The sequence below is a fragment of the Haemorhous mexicanus genome, chromosome 4 (assembly GCF_027477595.1).
Source record: "Haemorhous mexicanus isolate bHaeMex1 chromosome 4, bHaeMex1.pri, whole genome shotgun sequence".
Lineage (NCBI taxonomy): Eukaryota > Metazoa > Chordata > Aves > Passeriformes > Fringillidae > Haemorhous > Haemorhous mexicanus.
Window position 1 is genome coordinate 39,399,505 of NC_082344.1, and position 13,194 is coordinate 39,412,698.

The 13,194-nt window shown below is 36.1% G+C and overlaps 1 protein-coding gene across 6 annotated transcripts in view; it reads left to right on the plus strand.

Moving 5' to 3' along the window:
* Window positions 1–13,194, plus strand: part of CLCN3 (chloride voltage-gated channel 3) — a 60,313-nt gene that overhangs the window by 37,335 nt on the left and 9,784 nt on the right. For all 6 annotated transcript variants that reach the window (XM_059844520.1, XM_059844524.1, XM_059844521.1 and 3 more), the window contains 7 exons: window positions 653–752; window positions 2,342–2,529; window positions 3,161–3,283; window positions 4,591–4,797; window positions 5,866–5,946; window positions 6,996–7,541; window positions 11,905–12,091. In XM_059844520.1, the coding sequence (XP_059700503.1) occupies window positions 653–752; window positions 2,342–2,529; window positions 3,161–3,283; window positions 4,591–4,797; window positions 5,866–5,946; window positions 6,996–7,541; window positions 11,905–12,091 (1,432 nt within the window). The remainder of the gene's footprint in view (window positions 1–652; window positions 753–2,341; window positions 2,530–3,160; window positions 3,284–4,590; window positions 4,798–5,865; window positions 5,947–6,995; window positions 7,542–11,904; window positions 12,092–13,194) is intronic.

Below are 13,194 nucleotides of genomic sequence, written 5' to 3' on the forward strand. Positions count from 1 at the left end.
ATGTTGCTTTTGTACTGACACAAGTGTCTGTGCCACTGCAGCTAAGTGTGCAGAGTAAATAAGGACAAAATAAGCATAGCAACTTTTTCAGTACAATAATAGTTGTCTAGAAGTACTCTAGGGTAATTATCCAATTTTTTATTTTATTTTACTTTTATATGTTTTTTAGTCTAAAGATAAAGATGTTTATATTTGAAGTAGAAGTTTTGGAATTTGAATCCTATGAAATAGCTTATTATTAGTATGCTAACAATTTAATTAGTTCAAAAGTAAACAATTTAATTAGAAGTTCAAAAGTATTTAATCTATTGGAGGGAAATAATGTAACAATTCACAGTTTAGGTGTATGCCACAGAAATAATACTGTATTTCCTGGATTTTAGCTCTTTAAATTAAGCAAATATGTGTTTCTTTGTCAGTTGCTTGGTGTCTGAATAATTAAGCTGATTTATCTATGTGAAACACAGATAAATGTGTTTCACATAGATAAATCTATGTGAAACACTAAACACAAGCAGAACACTTGTGGTTTCAAGAGAGGGTTTATTTGCTTGCGGCTTGCATCACGCAATTTGTATGTCGTACTTCCTTTTGTTTCATTATTCATATTACTGAAATACATACAACTCTACATGCCGATTTCTCTTTGCAGATTAACAGCAAGAAGAAAGAATCAGCATGGGAGATGACAAAAAGTTTGTACGATGCATGGTCAGGATGGTTGGTAGTCACGTTAACTGGTTTGGCGTCAGGTAAATGAAAACACAAAGGATTCTTTTCTTGTTGTCAGCAAGTGTAGTTGTTGTGCTTTTCCTTTGTTCACCACCAACCCAGCTAAGAGCTGGTTCAGTCTGCTACAGCAATTCCATAAGGGAAGAAAAAAGTTGACTATCTTGATTTACAGGCTTCACCATTTTGAGGTGAGGGTTTACTGATCAGATGGGAACCAAAATCCTCACTGAATTTAGAGACAGTTTCTCAAGTGTTTTTGAACTTCCACCTACTAAATTATCAATGTTCTTTGATCCTGTGATTGAGATTTATCTTTTCTCTTTCTGTAAAATTTTTATTTTTACCTGTAGAATTTCTTGTGGAAGTGTTGATTGTAAAAGTAGCTCTGGTATATGTGTAGTTTTGGCAAGCACACTTGTAAAGCATGTGTTTATGGACTAGTGAATGTAGCCGTATGTTTATGTTGTACCTTTACAGAGGTTCTTCCACAGAAAACACTGACTTTAACCGGTTAAGTCTGTTGACCTATACTTCAGTTCTCTCTTTCCTTCTTAACGTATTTTAGAATGGATTTCACAACTAAAACCATCCAATAGTTTGTGGCCCGGTGGTCAGGCAGTGCTGCTGCTTTTTCTGTTAGTATAGTTTGAAGTGACTAAAACCTGCAGTAAGGAAAGGTCACAAACTTTGTGCCCAGTTTTTCAAAATGAGTACTTCAAATAGACATTTTAGATTAAATGTTAGGAAAGTTGGTTGTGGAGTAAGGCTATGCCTATTAAAAAGCATGGTAACAGTATAATTACTGCTTAGGTATATACATAATCACTTCCACAAATCACATATAAATTAATATATATGCAAAGTTTGTAGCATGTTTATATACTTCTGGATGCACAAACCAGGAGTTTATAATCACTGGAAATTGTTTATGATAATTTAAATGGGAGCATGCAGTGTAGTGTTTTCCATCCCCTAAGCTGCTGTTTATGAAAATTCCTTTATTCTGTTTCTGAGTAACAAAGTGAGCAAATTCTGGTCTTGAACACTGGTAGGTTTTTCAGTTTCAGATGCCTTCAGTTGTATGTCTGCTGGATCTTAAATGGTACAACCTTGAGTTCAGTTACAAGGGGATCTTATGTTTATGTGTTTTAATAATTTGGTTGAAATTCTGTTCTACTAAAGTACTGCTTTTGACTTGCCAATACATGGGCTAGAATCCTTTTGCACCTTTTAGACAGGTGAATCCCATCTCTTTTTAGCAGGCTTGGTGGCATATAAACTGTTCCATCACACAAAAATAACCATTCTGGTTTTACTCTTAACTCCTTGGTTTCAGTGGACTGTTGGAGAACTGTGGTATAGGGGAAAAAAAGGCAAAAAAAAAAAAGTCAATTAACTTGGGAATTATACAAAGTACTTAATTCTTCAGAAATATTAGTCTTATCTTAACAAAAACAGGATATAATCCTGGAAATCAGTAGGGTATTAAATGTCTATTTAGCTAAGTCAATACTTAATACTTCAGTTAATACAAGCACATTCCTTCATTTTAGCTGTGTGTGTTATTTCTGTTTACCAGAACATTAATACAAAACTGTTTCTAAAACAGGGGCATTGGCAGGATTAATTGACATAGCTGCTGACTGGATGACTGACTTGAAGGAAGGCATTTGCCTTAGTGCTTTGTGGTTTAACCATGAGCAGTGTTGTTGGGGTTCAAATGAGACCACATTTGAAGAGAGAGATAAATGTCCGCAGTGGAAAACATGGGCAGAGCTAATAATTGGGCAAGCAGAAGTGAGTATTCCTTGATGGTCTTGTTCAGCAGCTTGGCTGAATAGGGAAAAAAAATAATGGTCTTAAGGTTAGGATTCTAACCATCAATTTGGGTTGTACTGTCTGTGCCATTTTTCAGCATTTGAATTGGTTACTAGATTATAGTGTAATAAATGTCTATTTCATGTGCTGCAAGGGGGCTTGGAGTATTGCAAATGTAAGGAAATTGTGAGAATATAGAACTGTTAATAACACAAGAGTTTCTATTCTTGATCATAGCTGTATGTAAATTAAATCCATCTATGGTGCTCTCTTATATCTAATATATTTATTTTTTCGACTTTTTTTTTTAAATAAGATAAAGTAGATTTTAGCAGCTATTAGCTATTAAAAAATATACCTGTTCTATGTTTATTTTTCCTTTGTAAGATGAAGTGTTAGAACACTTTCTACCTTTTATAACCCAGTCTGTGCTGATGTGCAGGTGTCATGGCTTTATGCTTTTCAAACAAAACTCTCTCTTGGCAATAATTATTGTGCCTTAAAATGTAGGTATAAATGTACTTGCAGCAAGAGTACTTCAGGATTATTTTAAGTAATGATTTTGCTCTTATATCAAATCCGTTTTCTGACTTCTTGTTTTTGCTTTTAGGGTCCAGGTTCATACATAATGAACTACATCATGTACATTTTCTGGGCTTTGAGCTTTGCCTTCTTAGCAGTTTCTCTGGTGAAGGTATTTGCTCCCTACGCCTGTGGCTCAGGGATACCTGAGGTGAGGTCTAACTAGTACATATATATATTATAGGTGTTTCGTATTAATATGTAGATTACTGCTGTCTTAGTGGGTCAGGGGAAAGGCAAGAGGAAGCACCCTGTGTCTTTGAAGAAATATTAATACAAGTATTCAAACTGAAAACATGTAATTTTGCTAATTGTTTCTGAGAAAATACCCCAAATTTAAAAGAATCTTCTGGGTTACTAGATTTTGCTTCTGTTGGGACCACTTTTTAAGGAAGCATTTGGATTAGTATACCTCTGAAGAATGATTTCCAAACCTCCCCTAGTCCACACCCTCGCTATGGTGATAAGAGAGCAGCGATTCATTGACACGATATGGGTCATTTGATAGAGCATCAATCTTTTGTTGCAATGGCTTTAGTTGCCTTAAGTAGCACAAACCAATGAACAGTCACAGCGTGAAATATGTAGTGTCCTCAAAAACTCACTGTTTACATTGCTGCCTGCTACTATCCAAGAATGGGTGAGAAAAATCCAAAGTCAAATCAGTTCTGGTCAGTCTCACTTCTTCAGTTTTTCTGTAAATATTGTTTTTATCCACCTCTGTTTAAGCCTGGAGTAGTTCTGTGACATTATTCCAGAAGAAATTTCATCTTAAATTGGTTTTCAAATCTAGCTGTCTTTACTTTCTAGACACAGCTGCCCAGTGTTTAATGTACATCCTGTTTATGGACATGTTGTCCTATGGTAGCTGTATGTTATTTACTCTGCATGGACATATTTTCCAGGCTTACAATATAGCATTTTTAAGCACAGTAATACCTTTGGCAAGTGACACATTTTTCTGGTGGACGTAGGCTGACCTTTTCCATCTTTATGTGAAGAAATCTACTGTTGATTTTTATGTAGTGATGGTAAAACAGAAAGAAAAAACAGGGGTGATATTGGTGCAAGTTGGGATATTACTACAATATATTGATCTTTAGTATGGTTTTTGCAGATTTATTTTTCCTTTAGAAATTTTCTGCCTTTCACTCAATAATTTACATCATAAATTTATTAATCCAGTCTTAGAAGCTGCTGCAGATTAACTTTCTACTAAATGTAATTGATACTGTAGTTGTATGTTGTTACCCAGTGTTTTAAAGAAAGTTGCCAATGAAAAGCTTCTGGCAAGCAGATAGACTGAGTATGGCAATCTAAATGATACATGTTTTAAAGTGTGACAAAGTTAGTAATTTGAAAGGCTGGCTTTGAAGTTCTTGAGCTAAAATTAACGGATGAATTATTTTCTGAAAATTGAAAAATGCAGTAACAGATACAGTTTTTTATTTCTTCCAGATAAAAACTATTTTGAGCGGCTTCATCATCAGAGGTTATTTGGGGAAGTGGACTTTGATGATAAAAACAATTACTTTAGTCTTGGCTGTTGCATCAGGTTTAAGTTTAGGAAAAGAGGGTCCTTTGGTACATGTTGCCTGCTGCTGTGGGAATATTTTTTCCTACCTCTTTCCAAAATACAGTACAAATGAAGCTAAAAAAAGAGAGGTAAGTTATTGAAAAAACATTTCCAGAATGTATTGACTATTTGTGCATTTACACTGATTTGTTTAAAAGATGATCTTCGTTTTCTTGGACAATGTTTAGTGATTATCAATTGTTATTTACTATGTTAAAAACAATGTATTATCCCCAGCATTCTCTCACGTAAATAATTTCTATGGCAGAGTCTCCACTCCAGAATGGTCTCCACTCCAGAATGGTCTCCACTTCAGAGACTATTTGGTTTTATTTAAATTCTTTCTGTGCTTGGCTCTAAACTTTGGTAATTGATGAGTGTCTTCAATTGTGAAGACGGCAGAGTACTCGGAACCCATGAACAAAGTGTTTCTGGTAGCAACAGTGTTTTCTACCCTGTTTCAGTTCACTGTTGTTAGTGAGAGTGTGATGGGTTAGACTTGGTGTTGGCCAAGCAGTTCTCTCACCCCTCTGTGCTGGCAGGACAGCAGGAGAGAGTAAGATGAAAAGCTTAGAGGTCAAGATGAGGACTGGGAGATTCCTCACCAGTTACCATTACAGGCCAAACAGACCAGACTTGAGGAAAGTTTCTTGACTGCCAACAGTAGACTAGTGAGAAATGAAAACAAAACTAAATGTATCTTGCCCCCCCTGTCCCTTCTTGAAAGGCTCAGGTGCACTCCTAACTCTTCTATCCCAAAGTGGCACAAGGGGCTGCTGCGTCTCTGCTGCTCCTTCCTCTTGATACTCTTTCTCTGCTCCAATGTGTCACCCACCGATGGGTGACAGTCCTTCACAAATATCTTCAGTATGGGTCCTTTCCACAGGGTACAGCCATTCAGGACTGCCCCAGCCTGGTTCACCCACAGGCTGCAGTGCTTGCAAGAAACCTGCTCCTGCTTGGGCTCCTTTTCACAGGCCACGACTCTTGCTAGGAGTTTGCCAGGAGCTTGCAAGGGCTGCATGGTGAAGATCTGCTCTGCCATGCATCTGTTCTGCTCTGTCATCAGCAAACTTGGCTTATAGCTATAGTGAGATTTTGTTGTTTATGTTTACAAATAGACTTTGACAAACCTTCTCACCTTTATTGTTTTCCAGGTGTTGTCAGCTGCCTCAGCAGCAGGAGTTTCTGTAGCCTTTGGTGCCCCAATTGGTGGAGTCCTTTTCAGTCTGGAGGAGGTATGTCAAAAGATGGCACTGAAGAATAAATGTTCTAAAAAATCTCTCTTAGTTTAAATAATTTCAGACTCCTTTAAGCTACGGAGTCTCTCCTAAGAACGAAATTATTTTTTGACCCATATTTCAAAGCCAAGAGTCCTGTTACCAGCAAACTCCTGAAGATATATTTTTTTAAATGAATGTCACCTTTACTTTATTCTCAGTTATTTTATTGTGGAAAAGGGCTGTGTCTGTTAGTAACTACAGTTTACATACAGATAGAGACACTACAGCTTTTCCATCTAGGAGTTTATTCTGAAAAAAAAAAAGAAATAGGGCTCTTAATTTTTGAAAAAGGATTTCAAGACTTATTGGACAGTTTTTAAAGCAAGTTTTTAAACATTATTTAAAGCTTCAGACACTAAACACAATGATATTATAATTTAGAAAAAGATGATAATTATTAAAAGGACAAATATACTATAAAACTTACCTTAAAAACAAGCAAATTCTCATCTCCAAAATATGTTTTATGCTAAATTAGTTTTAATTGTAATTTTCAAAATACAATTGAATGTTATTTCTATCATTGGCATTTTTAAAGACAACTAAAGCCCTAAAAATCTCTGAACTGAAAAGCAGGGAAGATATTTTTTCATGTGTAATTTTGTAATATTCTTAGGGTATTTTGAGGACTTCCTCTGTGTCCAGAAAATGCAGAAGAAAACTGTCCTAAAGTTCAAATCAGGCTATGTGGGGCTTAAAAATGAAATTGCATGTTGTGTTTTGAGGCTTTTAAATTTTTTTTGTTAGTTTTAATCATACGTCTTCAAAATAACAGATCTGTGATAAACCTTTCAATATAGGTTGAAAGGAGGTGAAAATATTAGCAGGAAATCAGCGAGTACAGCTAGTGCACACTGGTTCTCATGAAGGCTCGTAAGAGACACAAAGCAGAGCAGCTTTTTTAGCTTATACCATGTGAGCAGCACTATTCTAACACATGCATAAACTTGTCTTTCAGGTTTTTAATTGAATCACTAATAATTCTCATGTATTGTCTTTTGCAGGTCAGTTACTATTTCCCACTGAAAACTTTATGGAGATCATTTTTTGCTGCTTTAGTAGCTGCATTTGTTCTAAGGTCCATCAATCCTTTTGGTAATAGCCGCCTAGTTCTTTTTTATGTGGAATATCACACTCCTTGGTACCTTTTTGAACTGCTTCCTTTTATTCTTCTGGGAGTATTTGGTGGGCTTTGGGGAGCATTTTTCATCCGAGCAAATATTGCATGGTGTCGTCGACGCAAATCTACAAAATTTGGGAAGTATCCTGTCCTGGAGGTTATTATTGTTGCAGCAATAACAGCTGTGATTGCATTTCCTAATCCATATACAAGGCTAAACACCAGTGAGCTTATTAAGGAGCTCTTCACGGACTGTGGGCCATTAGAATCCTCCTCGCTCTGTGACTACAGAAATGATATGAACGCAAGCAAAATTGTAGACGATATTCCTGACCGCCCAGCAGGCACTGGAGTCTATTCAGCTATATGGCAGTTGTGTTTAGCACTCATATTTAAAATAATCATGACAGTCTTCACTTTTGGTATCAAGGTAAGTGTGAGTGCAGTAGCTCTCTTATCTGCTGTCATCATTTAATTATTGCCTTTCTCATTTCCTATCTCTTGAAGCTAGAAGCTTTGTTTATTTTTTTTTCATGTTATTTCTTTTAAAAAAAGGTCTTTTTACTTTTGGTTAATAAGCAAGTCCTGTAGCAAACAGTAATAACTTTAATTAAATTCAGAATAGTCCTTTGTTCAGCTGAATAGAAATGTGCTAAATGCAGTAGGGAGCAGTAACTGTGTCCATGGATGGCAGGTAACTGTTTGTATGGGCCTGATTCAGCAATAAGGGATGATTCTAAAATTTCCAAGAGCAAAGTTCTAGCATAACCACTCAGATTCCATAGTCTTGGAATCCCTAGACTTGGAAGAAGAACAGACTGTACCCTTTCCACTGCTCATTGGTAGTAATTATTATATCCACTCTCCTCATTGTTCACATAAATCTTATTACTACAGATGTTAAAAGGAGACTATGATTTCTTCTGCTGTATTTCCCAGTATTGCCTCCTGTGATGAGAAAGTAGACTTTGTTCCTGTGATTGTAATGGAAATTTCATCTCCATTACAAGCAGCATAATTTTTGTTTTTCCCAATTGTTTCATGGATCTGTTTTGGAGGTGGCTTCAGCTTCTTCCCAGTCTGTGGCTGTTTTCTGAGTGATGATGTATAATTGTCACACCTTCATCATTTTCTGTCTTGTCAGGCTCCCTTCATTTTTTTTTTTTTTTTGCAAATACATCATAATCAAATGTGTCTTAATGAAAACTTCCTGTAGAATGTTCACTAAGCAAGATTTGTGTTTCAATTTGCCTTAACTTTTCAGTGTAAGTTGCTGTTCCATGTAACAGCATGCATAAGAAAACACTTCCTTTCTGTAAGGGTGTTTGATCATTGGAATATGCTGTGCAAAGAACACCCTTGGAAGTACTCTGATCTTGACTGGTTGCAAGCCTGAGCAACCTGCTGAGGGTGACCCTGCTTGAGCAAGGGCAGACAGTCTGGGGCAGTCATCTTCAACCTCGACTATTCTCTAATTGACAGAACAATAACATCATGTTGTGTTTCTCATGTTTCAATATTTTAGAAGATGTTGCAGGTTGTTACTTGAAGTTATGTTCTATATGTTGGTTGGTGGGTGAGAGGAATCTTGGAGTGTGTGTTTCAAAAGCTAGTCTTCCTTAGGTCCATAATTCAGGCAGTGTTGTGTGATGTGACCACTTCAGTCTGTTGTTTAGTTTTTTATTCACTTACTGGGTTTCATTTATGTCTGGGATATTACTTTACCATTCACATGTTTATGTACATCTGGCTCTTTTGCAAGGGGTTGTCACCACAAGGTCACACTGCATACTAGGTAGAATTCTCTGGTTTAGAGAATGGGAAAGCTTATATTTCATTTGAGTTTGGTGCGTTTTCTCAGAACTTCAGCATGTGGAAATATTTTTGTGAAGTTGTGAGAATATATTTATTACTTTGCCAATAGGCAAGGAGTCATGTTGCTGTCATTGATGGAGCTGTGCTACTTTAATTTCTTGGAAGCTTTAAAGCATGTGGTTCGTTAGAATGTCATCCAGGATCTGGAGAAGAGGATGTTACTTTAATGATACTTACTTGCTTTAGGCTTTATCTCTATAAAATATGCAAATTCAAAATAGAAGGAAAAAAAAAAAGAAGAAATAACATTACCCTGTCATTTAAGTCATTATAAAGGATCCTCTGGGCTCTCCAGGTCTGTTCCTGGAGTTGTAGCTGTCTGCAAGCACACATCTTCCCCACAGGAACTGCTTTCCCGTGAGGTGAGCAAAGCTACCCAGCTGCTGCCAGTGGGGCAAAGTGATTCCTGCTGCTAGTACTGCTGTGGACATGTGTCACTGGCACTCTGAGGTCAGGGCAGGAACAGACGAGAGGCAGGATCGTAGCAAAGGCAAAGAAGCGCTTTATTCGAAAGAACTGCGCAGTTTTTATAGAGTGGTATGATAGCTTCTATTCTATTGGCTAACTAACAGAAACATCTTTCTCATGCACTGTCCTTGAGAGGAACAGAAAAACAAGGTAGAAAAACAGCACTTGCAAGTTGTTTATAGTCAACAGGTTATCACATCTTTCTAACTCCCTAAAATTTCTCACAAGCCGCTGTGAGAAATACTTGCCATTTCTCTCTCCCTGTCCCATGACATCACAGACATGCATTACCAGGAAGCTGATATGGCAGGGGTTTGCCATTTTTTGTTTTGTTTTCCTTTGTTTTTTTCCTTTAATGCTTTTATACCTATACTGTACTGCTTATTATCAGTAGACTCATTTCTGTGTCTAAATGCTGATCAACAGGTGGGAAGCAGTTACAGTTTTGCCTCAGAACATGACTGGTACACAGCTGCACTACCAAAGAAGTGGAAAGTTGTACCCATATCCTAATCCTTGCTTCTTCCAAAGATGACACGTGACACAGAACAAATCTTTTCCTCTGGAGTGTAATTTGAGCTTGCCCCAGAGAAGAAAGCTGAGAAGAGGAAAAACTTAGCTGTTTTCCCTTGCTACTTCTCTGGAAAGATTCCTCTCCCTTTTGTGATTTGTGATTCACAGGCTTATGCAAACAAATGGACCTGTAAAATCATAATTATAGTTAGACCATTATCCACATATGATGAAAAGAAGAGAAGGAGCTAGTGCATAAAAAGTTACATTACCAAAGAACCAGAAATAATTTGGATGCAATTTCCACATGGAGACTGAATTTCTGTTGCATACTGCTGGCACAGTAGGATCTGAGGCAGTTTCAATAGTTTATTTGCTTACTTTTATATTGGAAATATGGGATTTTTTCAGGGTACTGTTGTACTGTTCACCAAGAAAGAATTTCACTCAGGAAAAAAAAAAAAAAATTATTTTAGCAGTTAGGAAGGGGCTTAGATGCATAATTAATTGTGGGAAATAACAGTAGTGGTATAAATGCACAATTTGAATACTAGACTGAAATGATAGCATTAAATATTATCTCTGTAAACACTGAAATATTAGGTAATTCAGTATAGGAATTAAGGATTATTAAACTTTTTCTCAAAACCCATTCTGCTGACTGTCTAACACAAAGTTTATTTTCCCTTGGTTTTTTGGTTGGAAATCATCTCCGCAACCACAAATATAGACAAAATATAAATAAGTAATAATTATAAGCTATGTTTGCTTTTCCTTGGTTTGTTGTTAGAAGTCTTTGCAACCATAAATACAGACAAAATATAATAATACAACAACAACAATTCTGAAATAGATTTCTGCACCAGCTATTGAATACCACAGCAAAAATCTATAGTTTGGAATTCCACAATACTTAAATTTCACAGCTGTACACTACAAGAAAAGTTACATGATGTGTCCTGTTACAGCAGGAATGCAATATTTAATTAAGTTATTTCAACAAGATAGGATGAGATGCATTTAGACAAAGTAAAAATTCTACTTTTCTTTTTAGTCGCATCTGTACCTCAGTCACAGTATAAAATATCTTGATGTTAACAACTGCTGTGAGGAGAAGCAGCAGGCATTTACAGTTTAATGAGACTTTTAGGTACCAGTATTTTTCTTGGAAAGATTGGCTTCGTAAGGAGAAGAAAAGATACACAACTGTTTCTTTATATGAAACTGCTGATAAAAGGAAGTTTGCACTAATATTTTACTAAGCCGTGGTTGTGTGACAAGGCTTTAGTTAGTAGCAGAAAAACATTTTAAGTAACTAAACTGACAGTAGGAGCTTCTTTCTTCTTCAACCTATTGTGTTACCTACTTTTTGTGGTGGGGATTATCTTGCCTTTTTTTCCTCTTGTGTTTAGCATTCTTCACTTGTTTCTACAGGAAACAGCAATAATAGTACAAAGCCTTTTTTAAAACTCACCTGTTTTGTTAATTTATAACAGTGTCAGGAAGCAGTTTAGGCATGCTGTCCTGTTTAGTAAGTGAATGTTGACTCTGAGGAATGTGAAGGAATGAGGGAGACAGGAAATGATAAAGAACTCTGTCCAGTATGATTAGCACAGCTCACACTGGACACTCACATGGTAGAGAATTCTGCTATTGGCACTGAGTCAAGTTCTTGGTCCTATATTGGTGGTAGATTTTCTCTTAAACACAGTAAGATATAAACAAACATGCTCATAAAATGATTTCTGCTAATCAAGTCAATCAGAGATATCAATAGAATCCTGTCTACTAACCTTCCAAGGTCACTTTACATGATTTTAACCTGACAGTTTGAGTGTTTGCATCTCTTTCAGAAAAATAATACAAAAAAATCACTTGTTGAGCCATGTGTCAGGTGTGTTCCCAGCAGCATAACAACAGTTCTGGTTCTGTTGCAGGTTCCATCTGGTTTGTTCATACCTAGTATGGCAATTGGAGCAATAGCAGGAAGGATTGTAGGAATTGCAGTGGAGCAACTGGCTTACTACCATCATGACTGGTTCATTTTCAAGGAGTGGTGTGAAGTTGGAGCTGACTGTATTACACCTGGTCTTTATGCCATGGTTGGTGCTGCTGCATGCTTAGGTAAATAAAATATAACAAATAAGTATCTAGTTTCTTCATATAGCAAAATAATTATTAAAAAATGAAAGGAGATATAAACTTGTGAAGTTTTGGAACACCTGTTTATAGGGTCTTCCCTCCAGAGTAATACATTCACATCTCTACACATGACCCTCATATCCTTGTAATCTGAGAAGTAAAGTGAAATGTAAATTGCTGAGAAACAGGAAAATTTTAGTAGTGTTTGCTTTCTCTTTTTGGTATCAAGAGATGTCATCACTACATTGGTCAGAGAAATCAGTTCCTTGAAATGTATGAAGTAGAGTGTTTACATTGTCAAGTACAGTTAAAATTATTAGAAGGAAGTGGTGTGATCAGCCTACCACATCCACATGAATTGCAAAAAATTGTTCTTGAAATTCATTATCCAAACAAAATTTTAGAAGAGTGTAAGGTATTTTTAACAAGTCTAATTGTTGAAAGTCAGCTTCATGGAAGGAGGCTTAAACTGGGGACCTAAACTTGTCCTCATTTATAACTTGTTGGCCTTAGAAATTAAACTTAAAAGCTGTTAGGATAGATTCTGCAAGTAGAACTTTTCTTTAAGGAAAAGTATGTTTGGGCAATCAAATTAGTGATACAAATTTAGGTTTTGGAGAGGTTGTCCTGGTTTTTAATACTGCAAATTGAATCACTCTTGTTTGAATTGAAAGACAGTTCATATTCTTTTATTGCATGAAGATACGGCATCAGAAACTTTAGGAGAAAAAATGATTTTAAATAATAACAAAAGAGAAATATAATCCCTGTCTTCTGTTTTCCAAGAAAAAGATTTCTTTTCATCAGTTCATAATTCTGTTTAGCTTTTATGATTAAGCAACAGCATTAAATTCCTAATCCTTTGGACAACATAGCTGTTGATTTGCTACCTATGACATTTTTGCATTAGTTCCATTCTTTTTTCAAATTCTTACATTACTGGATTTCCTTGCATTTCACAGTACTTTTAACCCTGATATGGAGATATACACAGTTTTATTCTTAGCTTACATTAAATAACTGTACATATTTTCCAGTTCCCTTTATTACCTCCGTTTCTATGAATTTTCCCTTTTCTCTTTTTC